Below are 26,641 nucleotides of genomic sequence, written 5' to 3'. Positions count from 1 at the left end.
GATAATAAACTGCAACAAAGTCAGAAAAGACAAAGGAATTGTGGGGAAAAAACAGTGCACTGTTTCTCCCACATGCAGCTAAAAATTTAATCCAAACACAAAAGCAACATTTCGAGCAGAATTGTCCATTAGTTTAATGAAGCTGTGATTTAGTGAGCTACAAATGTTCATGCTTCTCCTAAGTGTCCATGAATGTTATCAGTGAAGTTCTCATGCTTGTGAATATAGCTGCTTTTTTTAATTTTCAGATCGTAAGGTTATTTTCTTAAAAGCCGCTCATAACCGGCGAAGTTTAAACTCGTGTTTTTGCGCAGTGGTTGACTGATAGGTGAGGGATGGCGCTTAGCTGCTTCCGGGATGCATTCAGGATGGATTAGCATTTACACATCAAATGCATTTTTGACCACATTCATATGTGGTTTTTGTGATCTGATCATAAAATGTTTTAGACCCCATTTAGTCCTGTATTTAGCACTGACCACATGTAAACTGAAATTATGATAAAAGGCAACAGTGGGGTGCACTGCTTCAGGAGCTTAATGTGCACCTGTAGCTTCTATGTGTTGTTTGGCAGCCCTAAAGAAGGAACCCACCCATTCGGCAAACCAAACCCTGGTCTTTTGCCATGCATATTAGCATGCGCTATTTGTATGTGTACTAAGCTTACAATACAAATATTTGATCACCTACTATGTTGTATTGACACCATTAATGCACTATCACTTGTTACTATCTCATGCCTAAAAAAAGGGAAATGTTTTGTTATTCATTGGCGAGAAGTGCCCGTGAAAAGATATACCATTTATGGATCTCAGCTCAGAGGAAAGCTTCCATGACATTCAGATATACTGTATACAAAGTACTCAAATCAGTACAAAAACTAACCCTTAGCTGTAATGGGGCTCTGTCTAAACCCATCAATTCATGCAATATTTCTATTCAAGTTATCAATATCTCTATATAAGCATGGTGCATTCTTGTAGTTACCTATATCACAAAGATTCATTAAGAATGCTACTAACAGCTGGGATCATCAGGTAGAAGTAGCTGACAAATGTTGTGAAATAATTGAATTGAATTTGAATTGATTTGGCAAAGGATATCAAAAACACAAGGGAATGTACCATGGTGCAGAAGGCGAAAATACAGACAACAACAAAATACACATAAATTGCTCAATGCTTAAGTAAGCAGTGCTATAATAATGATCATATTTGTGTGTTTAGATATCATGCAGATTGAGGAAGAAGATCCAAAAGATTACATGAGAATACCAGAACTGTCCCTGTTAACAGGGATGGATTACTGACCAGGTCAATGGGGCCAGTGCCCAGGCTGCCCGGGGGTGCCCTGGGCTTTAAGGCTGTGCAATTTGGTTTGGTGATCACCCCCCGCTTGAAAACCCTCATGAACAATGAACCTTGGAGATAATCTGTCCCTGCCTGTTAATGATAGATATAGCTACAAACTACATAGTGCTCTTTATCCTGGTCTCCACTGAGAATGAAGATGCTGAAACAGAAATTGTTTACAGATATTCTTGTACTTTTTATATTTATATTGCTGTAGATACTACAAAGCCATTACTGAGTAAGGTCTTTATTTCTAGAGGTCGACTGATAGTGGATTTTGCCGATGCGGATAACTAAGATGAAACGTTTAGATTTGGTGCTTAAAGCAGGACTTTTAAATATAAACAATACAAACACACCAGGGACTCTTATTATGAAATTGGGAAAAACAGCACATATCGCCATTGATTTTTTTCCTTTTCTCTTTTCATATTTCACCAGGCTATGCTGAGTTTTATATGTTTTATCATTTTAAATAATTGTGTTTTACTTTTCTGGCTCAACCATGATCATGTCTGTTATATCACACAAACTGTAAAGAAATAATCTATTTCTAACAAAATAGTCGTTTTAAGTAGCGTAACATGGAAGGAACAAAATTACAAATGGAGAAATTCCAAATTTCAAATGAATCGTGCTCATGATTGTTTTCATTTGCATTTCCTCAGTGTGAATGCACAATGTCTGCCAAAATTCTAACAAATGCATCATTTCCACATTTGATAGAAATTGCATTTGCCCTATTTGTAGCTAGCAACACTGGAAAAACAAAATGATTTTGTATCAAGACTCAATGGTGTGTGTCCATTTCACTTAAATAGTGTTGTCTTTGCATCTGTGGCATGTACTCCGCAAATGATACATCAAGAGAAAGATCAGCATTTATATGTTTATTTTCTTATTTTGTATGTATTTCATTATATTATATACACATATATAGAAATCTAGCAATTTGACAATGCTTTCACAGGAAAAAAAACTAACAGACTGGAATATGGAAACACAACCGCAGGCTGAACACTAAGAGAGAACATAACTCAACATTACATCCTTCTGTACATCACTAGTCTTGAGATTCAAACCCACCCAAGAAGTTTCTTCAAGAGGCATTGCTTGAGTAATGGTGCTGCTCAGTGAGGTTTCAAGTCATATCCTGTTTTCTCTTCTGTCTGGTCCAACAATAGAATACACACCATTCACTGACTACAGCTTATCACAGAAAAAACTACAGAAAGAACTTTCACTTTACAGACTTGCCCAAACTGAAAGAAAAAGTGAATTGAACAGAATTACATATATGTGAAGGGGAGTGTGCCCTCCCAAACATCCATAAAAAAAAATCATCATAAATATTGAGCCTGTCTGAGAAGTATCACCCAATCATCGGGTGTCAGTAAGGGTGTGGCCTCAGCAATAGATGGATTTGTGTCCCATCAGTACCGGAGGGCATAATTCTTATAATGATAATACACATTTGTTGTTCTCCTCCTTTTGTTGTTTTGCATCATCATCAAATGTTGTTTCATTCCTAAAAGCTGTACGACTCAAAACGTACACACAAATGCACCATTTTCAGATCTAAGGCTAAAAACATATTTTATGCAAATATGCAAATGTGGACGTGAATGCTTGGCCAGTGCATTGCAAACACAATGTCCTGTTGAACATACACAACTTTAAAATATCTGTGCCAGGTAAACATATCGACTTTAACTAATGTGAACTAACTTGCAAGATTAAACATTTGTGTGTCTCCACGGGAAAGCTCTGATTAGCAGCTTGTTCCACATTCTTCCATTTCATAGTGGTTGCACTTTCTTATCTTCACATTGGAAAATATATTAAACTGTGCTCTGTGTATTAGTTTCTCATTTTGTCCTAAGCTACAAGTTACAAGTTTACTTCCTGTGCCTGTGTCCACAGCCAATCTCTAAAATAATTAAACGACCAACAAACAAACTATCCAAAAACAGTGGACGTGTCATTTATTGCACAGAATGTATAAATCTAAATATAGATTTATAGGTGCCTCTATGTACACACAAATCCCATAATAATAGAAACCCTCTTAAGCATCTACAATGAAACCTTTCCAGTTTGTGTCTGCGAGTCGTGTGCATTAGAATAAACAGAGGCGTTACTGTTTTACAGTACAATGATTTCTGAAGTATCTGCCCCCCTCTCCCTCCATATAAACCCAGCAGTCCTTTGAATGTCATGGGAAGAATTCTCAGCCGAGGGGGGTATGAGTCGAGAACAGGCTGAGTGGACCACTGCAGCAGGCCCAGGGCTTCTGGAGGTGGATGAGTAGCATAGTCCACATTTCTTGGGGGTGTCGGGGGGGGCTCAGGGGTGGACCTTGAAGGCCAGGAGCTGCTCCGAGTGCATGTTGTTGAGGGAGCGCAGGTCAGGCAGTTTGAGGAGCAGTTTGGTGAAGATGGCGATCTCGTTGGGATGGTTCTTGGTGATCAAGCTGCGCAGAGCTCGGATAAGAGTCTCCTGAAGTGCCTCAACCGAGTTCACGTTCTCAAGACCAGAACGATCTGAGGGAAACACAGAAGGGGTATTAATTACTTAATTCCCTAAATAATTGCTCTGTGTTAGTCTTGCCCATTCATTTCCTATGGTCAAAACATGGTCTTAACTCATCGAATCCAATCCAAATTTATTTGGTGTGTGTTTAGACGACATATGTAGGAAAAGTAACCAAGCCTCAAGCCACTCAGGTGAAGTATACCATTTTTATTAAAGAAAAAATAATAATTTCAGTAAAAAATGACCAGTGCAAATCGGTTACCTTGTTTAATTGTTCATAGTTCATGATACCTCATGCTATAACCAATGATGTGTGTTATTTATTAAAATACTTTAGTTCATTGTTCATGTTAGTTTTTTTTTATTTTTATTTTTTTTATTATTATTTATTTCAAGCATACAATAATATAAATTTACAGTATGTACCACATACAACAATAATCATGAATTACACTTTTTCTGCCCCCGCTTCTGTGTGTGTGTGGCGTGGCATAGCCTGTTACAACAGCTCGGCAGATAGCTAACAGTTTCCCCAAGACAAAGAATGAAGCTTGTTTATCCTTTCCAAACTTTACTCAGGAAGCACTGTAAAACTGCAAAGAACAATACATTTCAATATTCAATTCAAATACATAAGTTGTTCAAGAACAATATTGAAATTTAATCTGTTGAACGTGTAAAAATAAATGCGCTAACTTAATGCTAATTTCTATAGGAAATTACATTACTGAGGCTAACGTTTAGCATATGCAATCAAAATACACGTTTAGAACGAACTCAACTTCATAAACAAAGGATCTCATTATTAGTATTCTTAGTGCTGGATTATAATATAACTGTATGACTTTGTACTTACAGGCAAACGTGTTTTCTGACCAAATTAAATCCAGAGAGAAAAAAATATGAGATCGCTTAATTCACCGTGAGACATTGAACTGACGCGAGACAACTAGTAAATGTAAACAGCACGCTATGTTAGGATTAGCCACAAGAGGTCTCTCTCTTTTGCCCAGATAAAACAACAGAACATAACACTCCCCGCTTGTTATAATGTATTATAACACTATTCCCCTTTTACAAGTAAAACGACTTCTGAGACTGGTCTAGAATACACCCGCTGAGTACCCTGTCTGCTCACCCTAACGTCCACTTTGCGAACTTTAGAGTCTTTGCTGGGAATGGCGTTTACCACCACTCCGACAGGCCATTCATTCCGCTTGACCTGAGCATCCTTGAGCAGCACAACATCTCCTTCACTCAGGTTTGGCTTGTCCACATGCCACTTTCTCCTTGGTTGGAGTAACACCAGGTATTCTTGACGCCAGCGTTTCCAGAATGAGTCTGCCAACGCCTGTACTTGTTTCCACTGCTTGCTGTATAGGTCTTTAAGGTCATACTCTCCTGCTGGTGGCAGCACTGGGTCGACTTTCTGAGTTAGCAGCATGGCAGGTGTGAGCACTGTGGGCATGTCTGGGTCAGATGACACAGGAACAAGGGGTCTAGCATTCATAATGGCCATGACTTCCGCCATGAGTGTGACCAAAACTTCATGAGACAGGTGGGCAGTGTTTGTCTGTAACAGCAGTGCATCCAGTATTCTGCGGGCAATACCTATCATACGCTCCCACACTCCACCCATATGTGAGGAGTGGGGAGGATTAAAGGTCCAGGTGCAGCTTTGGTTGTGAAGGTAAGTACTTCATTCATGATCATCAGGTTTGATCTGAAGTTCCTTGCATGCCCCAATGAAGTTCGTTCCCTGGTCAGAACGAAACAGGCGAACAGGACCACGGACAGCTGTGAATCTCCTTAGTGCATTAACAAAGCTTGAGGAGGACAGAGACTCGAGCACTTCGATATGCACAGCTCTTGTTACCATGCAAGTAAAGATGACTGCCCAGCGTTTGTTCTCTGCAATGCCGCCGCAAGTTCGTCTTGAGCTTACGGTCCATGGGCCGAACACATCGACACCTACATTTGTGAACGGAGGACCTGGGTCGAGTCGTTCAGAAGGTAGGCTTGACATTTTTTGTTCTTCCATTCTTCCTCTCAGCTTATTACAAGTCACACATCTATGTATGATGCTTGACACCAGTCTCTTGCCTCCAATCAGCCACAGTCCCGCAGAGCGAACAGCACCCTCTGTCAGATGCCTTCCCTGATGAGCAACCTTTGCATGGTAATGCCTCACCAATAAGGTTGCTACGTGGTGTTTTCTGGGAACAATGATTGGATGTTTCTCTTCCCAGGGTATGACAGCCAAAAGAATGCATCCTCCAACTCTCAGCAAGCCATCTTTATCTACAATAGGATTCAGTTTCCTCAGACGGCTCGACTTTGGAACGACTACACCTCTGGAAAGGCATTTCATCTCCTCAGCAAATGTATCGTGTTGAGCGTTTCTGATGATTATTAGTTTTGCTTGTGTCTTCTCATCCGTATTGCTGATTGAGCCCTTTGCACAAGACCTGGCCTTATGTATGAGCTTGGTAACAGCTCGAATAAGTGACTTCCAGCTGGAGAAGCGTTCAAATCGGTTTGATCCCAGCTCTCCTTCGAAGGTCTTGGTTATGAAAGCTTGGATCTGTGGGCGTACATCTGTGTCTGCTTCAGGGTCAATGAGCTCAAACTCTTCTGGCGGTGAGGTGTCTTTGGCTAAGAAGGCTGGAACTTTGAACCAGTTGGTGTCTTTCAACATGGCTGCTGACACTGAGCGAGTCCCATGGTCTGCAGGGTTGTGTTCTGTGCTGACAAAGTGCCATTGTTCCGGGCTTGAAGACTTTCTGATGCGTGTGACTCTGTTTGCGACATATACATAGAATCTTCTACTTGTATTGTTTATGTAGCCCAATACAATCCGGCTGTCTGTGTAGAATGCGGCTTTGTGAATGTCTACATCGAGTTCTTCTGTAATTAAGTCTGCCAATTCAACCGCCAAGACAGCAGCACAAAGCTCGAGCCGTGGAACATTGTGCGGGGGATGAGGAGCCAGCTTTGCCTTGCCCATGAGGAATCCAATGTGAGTGTGACCATTTTTATCTGTTGCCTTGAGATAGGCCACTGCTGATATGGCCATAGTGGAGGCGTCGGAGAAAACGCAGAGTTCTCTGTGTTTTGTGGAGCACAAGGAAACTGGCGCATAGGGTCTGTCAATCTGAAGCTGCTCAAGCTCACAGAGTGAGTCCGTCCACATTCTCCACTGTTCCTCTTTTGGTGCTGGCAGAGGAGCGTCCCATTCAGCTTGCTCGGCAGACAGCTCCCTAAGGCCTTTCCTTTGATTGTGACAGGTGCTACAAACCCCAGGGGGTCGTAAAGTCCATTGACTGTAGACAGGATTCCCCTTTTAGTAAATGGCTTCTTCTCTCTAGATACACGGAACGTGAACGTGTCTGACTGCAAGTTCCAGGAGAGTCCCAAACTCCGCTGCAGTGGCAAGGGGTCAACAGTTAGCTCTAGATCCACCAAGTCTTTGGCCTGCTCCTCAGGGGGAAAGGCATCCATCACAGTACGACTGTTAGAGGCTATTTTGTGTAACTTGATGCTTGACTCTGCTAACATCTCTTTAGTGTTTTTCAGTACAGCGATGGCCTTTTCGTCAGTGGGGAATGAGGAAAGCCCATCATCCACATAGAAATTTCTCATGACCGAAGTGTGTAGCTTCACTGTCCCGTTCCTTTACTCCATGCGAGGCTGCTCTTCTCAGGCCGTATATGGCTACTGCAGGGGAAGGAGAGTTGCCAAAAACGTGCACTTTCATGCGGTACTCAGTGATGTGTTTGTTTGGGTTGTTGTCTTTGAACCACAAAAATCTTAGAAAATCACGATGATCTTCCTGTACAATGAAGCAGTAGAACATCTGCTGAACGTCTGCAGTTACTGCTACAGGCTCTCTGCGGAAACGCATGAGTACCCCCAGTAGGGTGTTGTTCATGTCAGGCCCACTGAGAAGAACGTCATTAAGTGAGGTGCCTTCGTATTTCACACTGGAATCAAACACTACACGTATTTGATCCTTTTTCTTTGGGTGATAAACACCGAATATTGGTAGGTACCAGCATTCTTGTTGTAGCTTCAGTGCTGGTGCAAGCTCCGCTCGGTCGGCATCAAATATTGCTTGCATGAAGTTGAAGAAGTGTTCTTTCATGCCATGTTTCTTCTCCAGCATGCGACGGAGGGAGGTGAGGCGATTGACAGCATGTTGTCTGTTGTTGGGCAGACGCTGCCTGTTTGGCTTAAATGGTAGCGGTGCTACCCAGCAGTTTGCTTCGTCTATGTAGACTTCCTTATCCATGAGGTCAAGGAACAACTCATCTTCGACGGACAGGCCAAGCTGATCGTCGCGCTGTGTTCTTTGAAACACGTCTCTGCCCAGGCTATCTGATTCATTGGCTGTATGAGACACACATAGAAAGGTGTGGGGTGGTACAGCATTGTCAATCTTCTCTCTGACCATTAAGTTGCTGACGCATGGGTTAAGAATGGAGTGGCGTCCCCTTGGCAGCACACTGGTTCTGAAGACATTGACAGTAGTAGTTTTATGTGCTCTTCCCAGACACACATCTCCGATTATCACCCATCCAAGGTCGAGTCGCTGCGCAAACGGTGCATTGTGTGGCCCATTACATTGTTCACGCACTTTGTGCAGCCGGATTAAGTCTCGCCCAAGTAGAAGGAGGATGGACGCGTTGGGATCCAGGGCTGGGATTTTGTCTGTCAAGTGTTTGAGGTGAGGATGGTGTCTGGCTACCTCTGGTGATGGTATTTCGGACCTGTCATCTGGCAGCATGTCACACTCAGAGTAGACAAGGTAATGTGGATGTTGCCGTCTACTGACTCCACTATGAAGTTGCTGGCGCGTCGCCCTGCTGGATCCACCACTCCTGAGCAGGTCTTCAGAGTGTACCTTGACCCTGCGCTTTGAATTCCAAAATGTTCAAAGAATTCTGTTCTTCCAAGGGACTTATTGCTCTGCTCGTCAAGAACAATGTAGGTCTTCATGGCTTTGTCTCTTTGGCCAGCAGGATACACTAAAGCGAGACAGATTTTGGAACAGGATTTTGACGTATTCACACTCCCACAGATTTCTGTGCATTTGGACGTCACAGACGGAATGTCCTCCAGCGGCTGCCGCTCCCCGCTGTGATCCACGGTACTCACATGAACATTTGTTTTCCATGGGGCGGGCCCTGGATGTAGCGCTGACAGGTGTTTGTCACTGTTGCACTCCTGGCACAGCAGAGGCCTGTTACAGTCTTTAGCGACGTGAGTGGCTGAAGCACAGCACTTGAAACAGATGTGTTTTTCCTTCAGATACGCTTTCCTTTCCTCGAGAGTTTTGTTTCTGAAGCCACGATATTTTCTCAATGGATGAGGCTTGTTATGTAATGGGCACTGTTTGTCGGGATCCTTTTGTTTCTGGACTACTGTTGTATTATCGCTGTCGCTGCCACTTGTTGCGATTTCAGTCCTTCTTACAGCAACTGATGTTCCCATGTGATGACTGGCTGGCTGATAAACACTCTTTTCTGTCTTTGTTGCACACCATGCTCCTGTAATGCTGGCAAAGCTAGGATCATTGCGTGTTTTTGCCTGTTCACAAACAAAGTTGACGAAGACTCCAAAGGGAGGATATGGCATCCTGTGTTGGTCTTTGTAACGTGATCCTACAGTAATCCACTTCTCTTGTAGGTTGAGAGGGAGTTTCTGGACTATTGGGGTTACTCCACGGGAGGTGTTGAGATATGAGAGACCAGGTAAGTATCCATCTGCTCTGGCTGCTTCAAGTTCCATGAGAATGTCTCTCAGTTCTCTTAACTTGTGGTTTTCTTTGACTGAGATCTTAGAAAATTCCTCAACTTTTCTCAGAAGAGCATTTTCAATCACCTCAGGTGAGCCATAAACATCCTCCAGTCTTTGCCATAACATTCTGAGGCCTGTGGGTGCATTGTGAATGTGTACCGCTCTGATCCTTTTAGCTTGCTCAGATGATGAGGGTCCGAGCCATTTGCACAGCAAATCAAGTTCCTCTCTAGCAGAAAGTTTCAGGTCATCATTAGAGCTGCTAAAAGACGCCTTCCAGGCCCAGTAGTTCTCCAGCTTGTCGTCGAACTTCAGTAGGCCCGAGCTCACCAGCTCTCGTCGCATCAGGTACTTCCCTAGGTCTGTTGCAGCCACTGCACTGGGTGGGCTTGTGTTGTACATAGGGAGTGACTGTGTGTAGTAAGACTGGGGAGGTTTGAAATAGTCACTGGTTTGTTTCACATTGTGAGAGAGCTCACTATAGCTGTATGGTTTTCTCTGTGCAGTGCTGCATATCTGGTTTGGGGTCCAGATTGGTTCTCCTTTGTACGAGTGGTGTTGAGTCTGCTCAAGAAACCTGTGTTCACTGATTTCACTTGGTGATGCGTTGACCTGATTGTCACATCTGTTCGCTTCACTACTGTCCATGAAAAGCTGGCGCACTGGTGAGGACATATGTGGTCTTGCATCTGATTGTGAAACAGTAGCTAAATTTACTGTATTGGCTGCTTTTGCACTATGATAAGGCTGGTGACCTGGATGTATAATAGGAATCTGCATTGCAGCATTTCCGCACTGAATTTCGACTGGAGTTAGAGGTATTGTGTTTTTTTTTAATTTGCTGAAGTGGATTTAACGGTTCGTTTTCCTCCTCAGCAGCTGCTTCAAGGCTTTCAGCTTCGGCGTTAGCAGCAGCCAACGCCCTTGTTAATTTCAGTTCATGCAAACTGGCGTTTAGAATGGCTTGTTGTTTTATTAGCTCTGCCTCTTTTCTAGCAAATGCAAGCTCCGCACGTGCAGCTTCTGCTTTAGCCCGTGCCTTCAATGCCATAGAATTAGCTGCAGATTGTCTGCTGATTCCTGAGCAGTTAGATATTTGTGATCTGGTTTCTAATCCATCCAAATCCTCTTCTTCTATTCTTTGTGCCATGATGGTTGCTTTATGTGATTTTCTACTCACAGATCGACAAACGCTGGCTGTTAGAAGAGTTGCCTTTTTACTTTTCTGCCCCCGCTTCTGTGTGTGTGTGGCGTGGCATAGCCTGTTACAACAGCTCGGCAGATAGCTAACAGTTTCCCCAAGACAAAGAATGAAGCTTGTTTATCCTTTCCAAACTTTACTCAGGAAGCACTGTAAAACTGCAAAGAACAATACATTTCAATATTCAATTCAAATACATAAGTTGTTCAAGAACAATATTGAAATTTAATCTGTTGAACGTGTAAAAATAAATGCGCTAACTTAATGCTAATTTTTATAGGAAATTACATTACGAGGCTAACGTTTAGCATATGCAATCAAAATACACGTTTAGAACGAACTCAACTTCATAAACAAAGGATCTCATTATTAGTATTCTTAGTGCTGGATTATAATATAACTGTATGACTTTGTACTTACAGGCAAACGTGTTTTCTGACCAAATTAAATCCAGAGAGAAAAAATATGAGATCGCTTTATTCACCGTGAGACATTGAACTGACGCGAGACTACTAGTAAATGTAAACAGCACGCTATGTTAGGATTAGCCACAAGAGGTCTCTCTTTTGCCCAGATAAAACGACAGAACATAACAACACTGTTGATCAAACAAATAAAACTTCAAACCAATATAACTTCACCGCTGCTTGAAAAGGAGTGGGTTAAAGTTTACCACTTATCGATTCCCACCCCTTCTCAAAGGTAGTTGAACAATGTTACTCAGAAAAGTAATTATTTAAGTAAAGATTATTCAAAATAATCACATTACTAGTTATTTTACTTTATATAAAACTATAAAATTATATAAAAACTTTTCATGCAAAAGGTTTTTTTTCCCACTCAATGAATTAAAAATAATGTAATGAGATGCATGCCCTACAGCAAATTATGTTTTTAATGTATTCTACAGAAATCACATTAAAAAAAGCGAACAATACTAAAAATTATTTTTCAGTAATACATTGATTATTTATATATATATATATATATATATATATATATATATATATATATATACACACACACACACACAACAGTTAGTTCCGGTCCTCGAATATGATTGGACGAGACGTTCAATGAGCACTGATGTCTGACACCATCAGCACTCCAATGCTTAACTGTGTGTATCACTCTACTTGTGTTTGTCATCCTAAACTAAAGTTTAAGAGCAGTGCGGATGTGTTAAGAGCTATGGTTTGTCTTTTTTATTTTTTTACATTATATATGTTAGCCTGCAGGTGGTGGCAAAACATAATTTTTGTGTGTAATATGAGCCAGTTAGGTGACGTGAAGTGAATCCACATCAGTCAGCTCTTTGTGATTGCTTGTATTACTACTACACTACTAAAGCTAGGAAATAGCTTTAAACTGCTTTAAACAAACAACTTCAGCATTAAGGCTCATCATAGCTGAGAGACACAACAGACTGATTAATTACACAATGGGTGCTGTTTAAAATGGCAGAGGACATTGCGGTTTCTATAGTGATCGACTCTTGCGCACCCGCTACCGCGAAATAGAGAGAAATACCCCCACTTGAACGCTATTTTTCCACTGAGAAAGCTGATCTTCAGAAAGCTGACAGCATCTCTGCTTGGGAGTGGAAAAAGGTGATCACACACACGTTCCATCTCTCTCTCTCTCTCTCTCTCTCTCTCTCTCTCTCTCTCTCTCAGATTTGAACCAGCAACGGCAGAGTCTGATCCGTCACTTAAGTAGTTCCATGCACAAATATGTTTTTTATGACCGTACTCAGTTTTTCCTAATTTTAAAAAATTTACTTGTTCACTGTATAGAATAATTGTATATTATTTTATAATTTTATATTATAAAATAATGATGGCAATCGTGTCGTAGACAGAACACATACAATTTACCGTAAGTGTTTAACAAAACTTCCTCAGATGACAGGCAACACATTAAATATGCACACGCATATCAGAGGACATCATCCGGACATTGATCTAAGTGGTACACGGAAGAAATCTCAACATCAGCAGGTTACTCTTCCTAATGCCTTTCAAATGAAGTTACCAGCCAAATCCGACCATGCTCAAAATATTACCAACACAATCGGCACTTTCATGGCCCTGAATACGTGCCCCTTTTCAGTGGTTGAAAACAATGGATTAAAAAATTTGCTCCACATGCTGGAACCCAGATATGTAGTGCCAAGCCGACCGCATTTCACCCAAAACGTGTTGCCTAAACTTTATGACGAGGTAAAGGTAAAACATGACAATTACCATGCACTATATTACGGATAATTGGGTAATTTCAAATCCTGTTCTCCAGACTCGCGCTGTCTACGAAAGTCACACTCGTGAAAATTTGTCAGAGATCCTACAAAAATTTATAGCGGAATGGAGAACTGGCAGACAAGGCCAAGAACATTGTGAATGCGGTTGAAGCTGCCGGATTTTCACCCCACATTCAATGCTTTGCGCATGCTCTAAATCTGGCTTCACAGAAGGGAATGAGTGTTACCAGATGTCCCGGCTTTTAGGCAGAGTGAGAAAAGTGGTCACTTTTTTTTTCATCGAAGCACTACAAAAATACAAAACATGAAATGCTCCAGCTTCCTTCACATAAGCTAATGCAAGATGTACCGACCAGGTGGAACTCAAGCCACAACATGCTTGAGCGCTACCTAGAACAGCGGGCTGCTGTTTTCTCTGCACTTACCGATAGGAGTGTTAAGATGAACATTAAGGACATCGTTACTTTGTTCGATGATGACGTGAAAGTAGCTGAAGATGTGGTTCGGGCTCTCAAACCACTCAAAACGGTGACAACTATCATGAGCACTGACCAGCTGCCAACAGTTTCAATGATAGTGCCACTGAAACACACAATCCTGGCATCCATGAGGCACAATGACTCCCATTGCATCTGACTTCCAAAAGAAATACCCTGATACAGACACAACACAAATTCAGCTCTTCATGTGAGCACTGCACTAGACCCACGTTTCAAAACTCTGCCTTCTCTGGATGAGACCACCCGCAGCATGATCAATAGGAGCCTGATTTACAGTATCCTGGTAGACTATCCTCCACGGGTATTTGTTAAATAGTTTCAATCTAAACAGAATTTATTTAAATAAAATGCTGTGAAAAGCACAGTGCAAATCAGTTTTATATTAATTACATTTCAGCAATTAAATATAGCAGATGATAAAAGCTTTAACCGTCAGAAATGTTCGTCTGTTTTAGGTAGTTTTATTTATGTATTGTTTTCTGGATTTCCATATTTGGATACGTCATTGTAATAATATCTGACATCATATTGCAATTGTGTTTGTCTTTGATAGGCCCAGGCCTCTGGAGATGAGACAGAGGAGCAGTCAGAGGTGGCATCCAGTGACTGTCCTCCAGCAAAAAGAGCACCAATCACTGAACTGTTTGGAAACGTCTTTCCAGCGGAACAGGCACAACCACCACCAGAGCCCTAGTCTCAAGTGGTGGAGGAGGAGGTCAAATCCACTTATGTGGTGGAAGGACAATGAGAGCCAGTTTCCCCATTTAGCCAAGTTGGCTAAACGTTACCATGGAGTCCCAGCCACATCTGTCCCCAGTGAAAGTTTTCTCCACAGCAGGGGACATTGTCACAGCATAGAGAGCAAGACACTCACCAGACACAGTGGACAAGATGGTGTTCCTAAAGAAAAACTTTAAACCTACTTGGGTAGGTACATAGCTAAATTAACTGTAAAACTGTCAACCCTGTCACCTGTTATCCAAACTTTACTATTGCTTGAGAGGAAGAAATAATGATCTAAATGTTTTGTCTTTTAGAATGTTTAACTCTTTGAAAAGGAGATTCAAAAGGAAAAGGAAACCATGTAGGACACAACAGGAAGTGACACGTACCCGCTGACACCAGCACTACGGCTGTGAAGAGACTCATCTCCTCCTCGCTGAGGTTCAGAGCTCGCAGCTTCTCTGAGAAGTCAAACATTGAGTTGAGGAGGTCTCCAGCCCCCACAGAGCGCAGCGCCTCCACGCTGTAGTTCCTGCCACTCAGAAACGTAACGGCACGCTCCTTCACATCGAATAGCGATGTAAAGCGCACCACCAACACCTACAGATCAAACAAAAAAACCATGATCAGAGATCTTGGAGTGAGACTATTTTATCTACGTCTAGCTTGAAAAAGCTGTACAGAGTTTTGTTTTTTGTAGGGCAGCACATTATTCACTCCTGTTATGATCATTTTACTCTATTCAATTTTAATTCAAAAAAATGATCATACCTCAAAGGTGCCGGCCTTGAGCAGGCTGACCTGGTCATGCTGGGACAGGTCTTTGAATCCTGGGATGCGTTTGGAAAACTCCACCACCTCCCTGACCGCTGGGGTGAAGCTCAAGGAAAACTCCTCCCAGATACTGTGACCCGACTTCTGAGGGTCCACATAGGGCGAAGTGTTCATGGGACAAACCTGTGAAAAGTGTGAAAAACTGGTGAGAGAAGCTCAGAAGGGAGAACATCAACATTTTCTATCATCAATATTTCATACTTTAAAAATGCAGCATCAACACCAAAAGTCTGTGATCACTAATAAAAAAAACTAATATTTTGCTTTTTTTGTTCTTTATTTAAAATTGTAATATCAGCATACCAATTTGAGTAAAAAGTTGAACTGAAAAATAACAACAATCTCAACATTTTGTAGCATTCGGCCAATTTTGTAAATTATTCTGAGTTCAATACAATTTAATCCTAATCAACAGCATTTGATTACCACAAATAATAATTTAGACTCATCCCTTCTTTATTTAAAAGAAGAGGCAAAATTGACAGTAAAGCACACACAATGGGGCGAGTCCATGAACATTAAAACACACTGTTTCAAAAGTATAGACACAAGACGTAAAAGTGAAACATGTTAACATGATTTTAATCATAAAATCACTTACTAGTCTTACAATTGTAGTTACATCCAATATTACAATGTTGCCATGACAACGTAACGCTGGTAGAACCCTGTAAGCAATTTTATCACACTTTAATCATGTCAACATGTTTACTGTTTATGTCTTGTGTCTATACTTTTGAAAAAGTGAGTATTTTAATGTTTTCAGATTAACCCCATTAACTTTTTTTTTTTTTTACTTAAGATTTTAACAATTGAGCACAAAATTGAGACTTGCGCTTGAATTATTTAATTATGTTTTTTTTTGGTCAAAGGGAACATATGGGGGCATTTAAATAGTTATTAAGAAATTATGGATGTTTTAGCACTTTTGTAGTATCATTCGTGTTGTTCTATTTCAAATAATTGTTTGGTGTAATGTCACCATTAGGGTAGGGTTGCTTACCAAAATGAATGGCTTCGGTACGATACCAGCCCTGGTACCTCGGTATTGATACTAAATCGATACTATAATCAACAAATAAAAAGCCTCAGATTTTTGATGAAATTACACAGAAAATGACTTGAAGTGCAGAAGAACTGCATAAAGTCTCACAGATACAAATTATGTATTTTATGTTTGAATTTTTCTGGATTCCATGTTACAGTTTTTCTCAATTGCTAAAACACTAAACCCTTTTGTCTGAACCAAATGCTCAGTTGCCTGAACCCACTGATTGAATCAATCACTCTTTTGGCAAAACCATAAGCACTTTTCACCTGTTTAGACACAACTTGCCAACACATTTTCATTATGATGCACCCATGCTGCATAATGGTGAGCACAGGTGACAAAAGTCAAACACAATTAAAGCACAGGTGTCACCACTTGAACACAACAACTCAAAATTGATCACACTTTTGGCTAATGATGTGAGGGAGCATATACAGTAAGCCAGTTCAGAGAGCACTGGTTTGTGAGGCCCTACAATGGATAGAAATCTGAGAGGAAGAGTTCGTGTGAGAGGAGGTCGAGGTGGTCAGCGAAGACAAAGAACAGTAATATCTGATGAAATCAGAGCTACTGTGATTGACCATGTTCTTGTCCATGGTAGAGCATGAGGGAGGCTGGACAAAGGGTACAACCAAACATCAGTAGATTCACTGTGTCCACCATAATCTGAAGATTTAGAGAAGAGAACAGGTAATTACCTTTTTTTGACATTATAGTACAGTATGTAAATGTTGACAGCAATTACTGTATGACAACTATATACTGTACCACAGTATACTGTAAGTAAATATATGTTTCAGTACATCACTGTACCAATGTACTGTAGTATTGTAATGGAGGGTTGGTCTAACTGTTTGTAGGCCTAGTATTCCATGTATATTTTTTGTAACTCCATGTTCTCTTTTTGTAGAATTGAAAGACTGCCACATGGGGGTGGGAGGACAGGTATGTTCTCCCCACACCAAGAGACCCTAATTGTTGATATGGTCCGTGAGAACAATGCCATTACTGTAAACTGAGTGAAATTCAGCAGAAGATCATTGAGGATCATGTAAATTTTGAGGGTATCAACAGTGTCAGCCTCTACTGTTGATCGTGTCCTCAAGCGCAACAGACTGCACATGAAACAGCTATACAGAGTGCCCTTTGATCGCAACTCAGACAGAGTCAAAGAGCAAAGATTCCAGTATGTACAGGTTGGCATATATCCAGACACATTCAATGTTGATTACTCTTAGTGATTTACTGTAGTGGCCTAAATCACTTTCCGTATCACTTACAAAACTATATCTATTTCTACTGAGGGTTTTTCAACTGGATGCAATGGAAAGACCCCATGAATACATCTACATGGATGAAGCTGGGTTTACATAATCTCACGAAAAGGAGAAAGAGAGGCCGTAATGTGATTGGCCATCAGGCCATTGTTGGTGTTCCTGGGCAGCGTGGTGGCAATGTCACATTATGTGCTGCCATCAGCAATCATGGGGCTGTCCACCATCATGCCAACCTGGGGCCCTACAACACTCACCAGCTCCTCATTTCCCTCAATCACATGCGAGATGCTCTGTTAGGGCAGCAGGATGAGCATCCCATCTATGTTGTTGTTTGGGACAATGTGAGTTTTTACAGAGCCCTCCAGGTTAGAGAGTGGTTCAATATGAACCAAGGTTTTATCAATCTTTGCCTTCCACCGTACTCCCCTTTCCTAAACCCCATTGAGGAATTCTTCTCATGGCGGTGGAAGGTATATGAACGCCAACCTTACACCAGGGTAAATCTCCTGCAAGCCATGGGACTTGCCTGTGGTGACATAGGTGTGGAGGCATGCCAAGCCTGGATACGGCATGCCAGGGGTTTTTTACCCCATTGCCTGGCCAGACAAAATGTGGCCTGTGATGTGGATGAAGTCCTGTGGCCTGACCCAGTACGGAGACATGACGCTGTGGCTGAGTAATGCACTTATTTGTATATTTTTGTACTTTATTTTTACATGGGCATACTGTACACAAGTGGCTACGTGTAAATGCACAAGATTTCTGTTTTGTCTTTTTGTACACGTGCTAAATGCACAGGTTTTTTTTGTTTTGCAACATGCATTTAGCCTGAACAATAAACATTTATTTCTCCAGCTTCATGTCCTGAGCATTGTGTTTTCTACTTTTCTACGTAGTGTTTAGTGACTGTTCAGTAGTGTTTTTAATTTTGATTGACTCTGGGCACGATTTGACAACATAGTTCAGTTTTGAGCACAGATTGAACTGTTTTGAGGTGAAAGTTTGGTTTTGCAAGAAGAGCCTGAGGTTTTGTGAATGTAACTTGAAAATTGGGTTTTGTGCTCACAGTTTAGAGAAAAGGAGAGCAGCTTTCAAGAAATGTGTCTTAGCAGTCGAGGAAAAACTGTAAATTTTTAATTAAATGTTATGATCAAATTGTGATTAATCAAATTGATACATACAATAAATGTATGTAAAATGTAAATATGCTTTACAAAAACAATCTTTTTGGTAAAATAAAATACTGCACAACAGAGCTTCACAGTATTAATAAAAACATTAATGAAAAACAAATCTGATTACCTGTGGCACGAGGCTGCTTGTGTTTGTGATATTTCTTACAGATAATAATACTAATTATAATAAAATAACCATTTAATACTACATAATTATTATTGCTACTTTTGGAATATTACATTTTATAGAGTAGTTATATTTTTCTGTCTTCAATTTCACGCCTCCATTTGAATAATTTAATTTAAGCGGGACTTTAATTTTGTTCTTCCTGTTTTGGACGGGTTAGCTATATCAAGCTTCCCATTAGTGCTGGGATTCTCCTGTCACGTCTCTCGAGCTGAAATCTCTGAGCTGCACCGGAGGAGTTCATTTAAGTGTTAACAGCTGTTTATACTGTAAACACACCGCATGAAAATCAAGCACCAGCAGTGTGTGTTGCGTTTGTGTGTGTGTTTGTGAAGCAGATGGCAGAGCAGCACCTCTTGTTTATTCTGTAGCGTGCAGCGCATGTGATTGTGTGTTATTTAATTACATTATATCCTTCTGCTGTTTAATGATCACATTTGGTCATATCCAAAGATTGTCATTGATTTCATCTAAAATTTGTCACATCTCATTTTACTAATGACAGCATACAATGGTAATATGTAACCAAAATTAGCAACAAGATATTGTACTAATTGTATTGTAAGATATTTGAATTGTACCGTTTACATTTTTTTGATATTGCGATACTTTGTTAGTAGCCTACTGGTAAACCGTGCAAACCAACATTAGGGTGATCCTTTTCTCATATGGTCAAGTTGGACCCTTATGCATGTGCAACTGAAACAGGTATATTTACATTTATGTGGAGAATTAAGTTGTTTTTTTAATGTTTGACGTAGAATCAGTTATAATTCTTTGAGTTGTGTTTTTGTATGGCCTAAATCTGAGTCAATTCAACTAAAATTATTAAGTAGAAATAACAATATTTAAATAGCAAACCTTTACTCAATCAATGGAGTAGATTCAACTTATTAGGGTTTTAATTGTACTTAACTTAAAACCTGAATTTAAAACCCACATTTTCAATGTGGACTTTTAGATCCCAATGACATTTAACATGCATAATCTTTCATTTTGATGAGTCTGTATAACTCACCAGGTGCATCCTGTTCCCCCGAACACATGGTGGGACACTATAGCTGCCACATGTTTCATTGTCATTATGAGCTCTGAGGCTGAAGTTCTGTAGAGATGGTCCTCCAGAGCTGCTGTTATGTGGTCTAACAGGGCAGCTGCTGGACTCTTCAGGACCCAGTGGACCACAGCTCAATGGAGGGTTGCAATTGGTAACTGAGGATGCATTGTTCTGCCAGTTCCAGGCATCGTCTGTGCAGTGGTTGAAGTTGTTAGGGGCCTCCAAAGGTGCGCCGCCTAGCTCCTGATTGTACATGAACGTCTCCTGTTGTGCTCTAGTTACTGTACTGATGACCTCTTCCTCCCCACTGTCCATGGCACTGGAGGAGTCCGAGCTTGAGCTCGTATCCATAGTGACCTGCGGCTCGGGGGCGGGGCTGGGCTCGGATTGGTTGCTCCTGGGGGAGGTTGAGGGGGAGCATGACGAGAGGCCTGAACCACTGACCTCGGACGTTCCGCCGAACTGGTTGCTAAGAGGCAGGGGCTGGTTGCCGTGGCTGTTGTTCATCATGTTGTTCATGGCGTTCTGCATCTCCAGCAGCATGCGTTGCTTCTCTCGTTTGGGAATGCGACCGAAACGCACCGCTGAGGAGCACAAAAACTGTCAGTTTGAAAGATTTAAACAAACTGACACAACTGTAGTAAATATGATCCCTTACAAGTCACATGAATTCTCATGTTCTCTCTCTATCTTGAAATACATTTGTAATTTATGTATATATTGTGGAAAGTGTGCATATAGGGCATATCCTCCATCTTTAGAACACATCAAATTACAATATTTACAATAAATGTTTTTGATCTATCTATATATATATATATATATATATATATATATACATGGGGCAGGGGCACCCTCATGGGGGCTGCCATTTTAGAATGTTCAAATATTTCAGCCTGCAAGGTAACAGATTTCATCGTTTGTCTCTAGGCCACCATGCCTAATGGAGCTCACCATCTCTGGACATGCCCACAAGCAGACACTTCTTAAAACGGCACTGCTGGCATCGGTTCCTGTTGATGCGCATGATGGGGCAGCTCTCGTTCTTAAGGCACTTCTTATACTGAATGTTCTGCTGAATGCTTCTCCTGAAGAAACCCTGCAGCAGGGAAATTGACACAGAGCGGGGAGAGGCGTTAGTGTTAGGGTTACAGTTCCCAATCGGAGGGTGGCAGGTGTTGAGCCATGTAGTCAGTATGAGTCTGCAGACTGAGATGGTGCTCAGCTCTGATGGTTAAACAGACTGCTGGGGCGGAGGCTTTCTAGATATAAATGAAGTCCCTTCAGGGTGTTACTTGGACTCATGCACAAATAGATGTGGCCAGTAAAACATCGGCCTCATCTAAAGCAACCACTTTGACATTGTAACACAGAAAGAGAGTATAAAAGCACAACCGCCTCCACTGAGAGTTTTTGACTTCCACTGTAACTGCTTATATCGTATAATTACACCTCTAATGCTTATTATAATGCACCAAAATGTGGCTGGTGACTCTCTAACTCTTATTTCTCACCTTACATCCCTCACAGGCGTGAACGCCATAGTGAAATCCTGACGCCACATCTCCACACACTTTACAAAGGAGCACCAGACCGTTAATCTCTGCAGGAAAGACAGAAGATCAGATGAACAAGAATGCTTTCTCCTTAGAATAGCTGCCACCACATCTGTTCACACAAACAGCTAGAAGACCATAACAAACAATGCCAAATAATGGGCGATTCTCACGAAACTTGGCGAGGTCATATTAAACCCTAAAATCAATATGAAATTATGTTTTGAATACAGAAAATGAAGACTACGTTTAGGACCATTTTTACATTGTGATATTATTTTCAGGACACTTTGGCACATTTTCAGATTACAGTTACTGACTTCCAATTCAAGTGATAGTTCACCCAAAAATATAAATTATCTTATCATTTGTTCACCCTCATGATATTCATGATGTGTATGACTTCTTTCATCTGCAGAACACAAACAAAGATTTTTAGAAGAATATCTCAGCTCTTTTCATTTTTGAAGCCCAAAAATCACATAAATGCAGCATAAAAGTAATCCATACGACTCCAGTGGTTTAATCCATGTCTTCTTAAGAGATATGATAGGTGTTTGTGAGAAACAGATCAATATTTAAGTCCTTTTGTGCTATAAATTCTCCTCCATGAACAGTAGGTGGCATATGCGCAAATAATGTCACCAAAAATAAAATAAGTGTGAAAGTGAAAATGGAGATTTATAGTAAAAAAGGACTTACATTATTCCCCATTCTGATGGTTGATGTGAACATTAACTGAAGCTCATGACCTGTATCTGCATGATTTTATGCACTACAATGCTGCCTCATGATTGGCTGATTAGATATTTGTGGATGATTGTTGGTGCCAGATGGGCTGGTTTGAGTATTTCTGTAACTGCTGATCTCCTGGGATTTTCACACAACAGTCTCTAGAATTTACTGCCAAAAACCAAAAACATCCAGTGAGCGTCAGTTCTGTGGATGGAAATGTCTTGTTGATGAGAGAGGTCAACAGAGAATGGCCAAACTGGTTCAAACTGACAAAGTCTACAGTAACTCAGATAACTGCTCTGTACAATTGTGATGAGAAGAATATCATCTCAGAATGCTATGCACGAGGGGGACCTACAAAATATTAGGCAGATGGTTTTAATGTTGTGGCCGATTGGTGTATATCTCTGTATAGTTTTTTAACTTAAATTTCTGGCAATAAATAATGCCATAAAATAAAATATGCGATAGCAGCATAAAAAAGTCTCTCACTTGTAATCCCACTTCTGGCAGTGGAAGGTGATCGTGCCTTCCCTCCACCATGCCTGGGGGGGCGGGCTTGAGGGGCCACAGGAAGGGCCTCGCCCTGTTGGCCCTGCTGACAGCTGGGTGAGGACGAGGAGTGAGGTGGAGAGGAGGACTGATAGCTGCTGTTGGAAGAGTCACTGTGCCACGACTCTGAACTGGAGGCCGAGCTTGATGAGTTTATGTATGCTATTAATCCTCCTGATGGATGACACACAAAAAGGCAACACAACTTCAGTTAGGAGGGTGTCAGACAGATTATTCATATTTCACAATGTGCATGATGTATCTTAAAAGCATGTGCTCTTATGCAGAAGATGTGGGTTTGATTCCACTCGCACGCTTTATAATTAATATGGACAAAAATCGCACTAAATTAAATCAATAAATAAAAAGACTATGTGCGATTATAGCTGTAACCACCATAGATTTGTTTAGGTTTATTTTTCTTTCTTTTTCTTTTTTTTATTAGTGCTTGATTAACAAGGGTTTTCAATGACAATCCTTGTTTTTAATCTGGTAGTTGGATATTATATCCTAATAGGACCATATTATGAATATTAATCTATTTTTCTATTGCTCTCTATTGTTTTAAAAAGAGGAGGTCTTTCTTATCATTGGTAAGTGGACAGGGCTGCGTGCTTAGGTTGACCTGATTTCTTCTGTCCCATTCTCAATGGCTAGGTAACACCATTACATAATACATCTTTTAGAAGTATTTCTGTTTGAAAACGTATAATAATTGTATGCTAACAGAGAGATTATATATTATACAATATTTACAAACGAAATATTCATTTGTAACCAGGACGTATTCATCTGAAAGTGTATGAATCAACTATTTTAATATTCTATAAATCACTTTTTATTTTTTTAAACAAAACATAGTAGGAGCAAAAAAAATGCTTACCTGAACTTAAAACTAATGAAATGTACACAAATACAAATGTCTTCAATTATGAATCAGTATTTATATATTTAAACATGATCTGTTAGCAATTATAAATGTTAACAATTATAACTCAGATAATTAGTAAATTAGTAATCAAATCACATGATACAAAATTTCCACTTTAACAATTTTATAAAGTATACCTACAAAAACCCAAAGCTCTATTTTTCGATTCAACACAAATATTATTATAAAAAATAAAATGAATGAACGTCAACTCTTCGTGCATTCTTAAGTGTTGGTTGACAGGCTACTAGCCCCGCCCCCACGTGTACTCGGCATGTTTTTTGCGAGTGTAAAAGGCGAAAAGTGGGTCATCCTGCAGCCATCTCACATGTACCTGCAGCCGCAGACACTTCCATGCAAATTATGCAACAAACACGTCACGCCTTCTCTCGACCAATCAGAGCAGACGCACAGGACTCGTAAACACAGACGCACATGGCTAGGCTGAACAGTCCATGTGAGTCGGGCTGTCTGCGGCTCAAATAGTAATGCATAAAAACACAACCCTGACACTATTAACCTACTTATAGTTTTAATGCTGCAAATAAAGCGATAAAATGCCAGACTACGCCTTAAAGCACAGTATACACTTCCAGCATCACATGTAACTACATGCTTTGCTGTCTTTTATTAAAATAAGCATACACAGAAGGAACCACATGTTAAGAATGCCTTTTCAAGTCTACTAAGCTGTTCACCTCAAAAGTAACAGTAAAATAGACTGATCTTACCAGCCTTTGTGGATTCCATGTCCCGCGACAGCTTTGAGCCGCAGTCAGCTGTGTTTAAGTGCCGTTTTTAGACAGTTTACAGCAACTATCAGTCGCTGTCTGATCCTTGGAAACGAGTCTCTCCCTGATACATTACCCGAGGAACATCTCTAACTAAACATACGTGAGAATGTGCGTCTATCGGCGCCGTTTTGCCCGAAAAAAAACCCCTCAGTATCTTTCCAGGAAACCGTACATTTCTATGTATATTTATTTTAAAGAAATCCCCCGTGTGAGGTAAAAGATTAGACTAGAACTCTTTCATACAAAAATCTAGACGAATCGTCGTCTCTATAACAGCTCAGCAGGCAGTTGTCTCTAGTGTAAAGTTATGAATAATAAGCGCAGTTACGCAGAGAGTCTGCAGTGTATGCAGACAGATAGAGTTAGATTGAACGCTGCTGTTGCTCTCTCAAGATCATATGACCCACTTCACCGTGGCTCCTCCCCTCAGTATAACCCACTGACACACTTTCACTCCTCCTGTGCACCCTCAACACACACTCGGGGTGCCCTGATGACCCCCAGGAGGATTGATCCTTGATGCCGGGGGTCACATGCCACAACTGACCCCCATAGTCAAACTGCCATTACAAGAGTCAGTAATGTACTGACATTTACTGTGGTGTGCCTCCCCAATGGTGAAATTAGATCTACACCACTGAGGATGCTTAAAAGAGAGTAAGGAATAGCAAGAGGGGAACAAATTGGGGGCATGATGTAACCTCTGGATGAATCTCACGAAATTTTCAAAGAACATTTTCTAGCCATTGCTCACCCCAAAATGTTTTGCATATATACAATATGAAGCCCATGATTAGAACCATTACTAGTTTTCACATAGTTCTGACATAATAATTGACATAATAATATGCATCCCCAATAATATGGTAGATTATATGGTATAGTGCACATGGTACACAATGGCTTTAAATCTGGGGGGCAACTAAGGGGGTGCAAGGGGGTTAGTGTAAACATTTCAGAGAAAAATGTGTAAACAACGTTTTGCATTATTACATATAACATTATTCATGTTTTATTCTGCTTTCTAAAGACTGTTAGTGAATCATAACGTTAATCACAATTGTTTTATTCTATTGACATCCATAGTTAAAAAAACAAATCTGCATATAGTTCTGTATATACAATATATATATATATATTGTAAATTTTAATCAGGTACTGATTACAAATTATATGACAAAAATGCAATCAGTAAAGTAATCTTATAGATTACATTTGGGTAATCTAATCAGATTACTTTTAGATTACTTTCAACCTAATTCTGCATAGTTTAATCATCTGAGTGGTGCTTATGCCCACAAATTCAGAAAAATGATTGCAAATATAAAAATATAAAGGAAATGTTCATGTTTTCCCCCCATGATGCTGACAGAGGTCTAGGCCCTCCATCAGTGACAGACACAAATATGTTTGAATTTACAGGCATTTCTTATTGGGCTTTGTAAATGTATGGACAGACACGTTACCACAAATGTGGTCATGCAATTTTGCCATCTTACAAATGCCATCCATGTGTGGTAACAGATATTTACAGTACTGTGCAAAGGTCTTAGGCACATGATATGTTTCACAAAACCATTTGTCTTAAAATGGTTATTTATATCTTCAGCTTAAGTGTGTCAATAGGAAATATAAATGTTGTTTTTGACACACAATTTAATTTTTCTATTAAATAAAAATGTCAAATGTTAATATGAGTGGATTGTCTCTCTCCACAGGGAATGTGAATGGGTTGGGGCACCCCATAAAAAGAAAGATGTTATTTCTTTTCTTAAACATAAGAAATATGTTATTGTGTTTCTTCAAGTAACACATCTTTCCCAGCAGGAATCTGGAGAATTTAGGAAGATATGGGGTGGACATGTTTTCTTTAGTGCTGGTTCAAGTAAAAGCAGGGGAGTCATTATAACGATAAGTAAACATCTACAATTCAAATTTCTCAAACAGATTCATTACAAATTAGGATGAGTAATTATTGTTATAGATTAAATTCAGGGGCAAAGGTTAATTTTGGCTAATATTTACACACCTAATGCTGATGATCAGGGCTTTTTCAAAGATCTTGAAGGGATGTTGTAAACTGCTGGCACCCCTCATGATATAACATTGGGAGGAGACTTTA

At 40.4% G+C, this 26,641-nt stretch overlaps 2 protein-coding genes across 3 annotated transcripts; one reads left to right on the top strand and one right to left on the bottom strand.

Moving 5' to 3' along the window:
• Positions 1-2,209: 2,209 nt before the first annotated feature.
• Positions 2,210-24,897, bottom strand: nr1d2b (nuclear receptor subfamily 1, group D, member 2b). The gene is made up of 8 exons (XM_052135346.1): positions 24,457-24,897; positions 22,735-22,968; positions 21,466-21,554; positions 20,906-21,050; positions 19,913-20,535; positions 15,142-15,327; positions 14,760-14,970; positions 2,210-3,895 (listed from the first exon to the last, which is right to left on the bottom strand). Exons 1-8 carry the CDS (start codon positions 24,473-24,475, stop codon positions 3,699-3,701), a joined length of 1,704 nt encoding a protein of 567 aa, XP_051991306.1. The 5' UTR covers positions 24,476-24,897; the 3' UTR covers positions 2,210-3,698.
• LOC127650147 (uncharacterized) lies at positions 16,808-18,635 on the top strand. Of its 2 annotated transcripts, none has more exons than XM_052135363.1 (2): positions 16,808-16,945; positions 17,166-18,635. In XM_052135363.1, exon 2 carries the CDS (start codon positions 17,574-17,576, stop codon positions 18,210-18,212), a length of 639 nt encoding a protein of 212 aa, XP_051991323.1. In that variant the 5' UTR covers positions 16,808-16,945; positions 17,166-17,573; the 3' UTR covers positions 18,213-18,635. The 2 variants fall into 2 exon arrangements, with proteins under 2 accessions (XP_051991323.1, XP_051991322.1); XM_052135362.1 differs by having other exon boundaries at positions 16,944-17,441; positions 17,560-18,635.
• Positions 24,898-26,641: the final 1,744 nt, after the last annotated feature.

This window comes from Xyrauchen texanus, chromosome 10 (assembly GCF_025860055.1).
Source record: "Xyrauchen texanus isolate HMW12.3.18 chromosome 10, RBS_HiC_50CHRs, whole genome shotgun sequence".
NCBI lineage: Eukaryota > Metazoa > Chordata > Actinopteri > Cypriniformes > Catostomidae > Xyrauchen > Xyrauchen texanus.
This window is presented reverse-complemented; position numbering and strand designations above follow the sequence as displayed.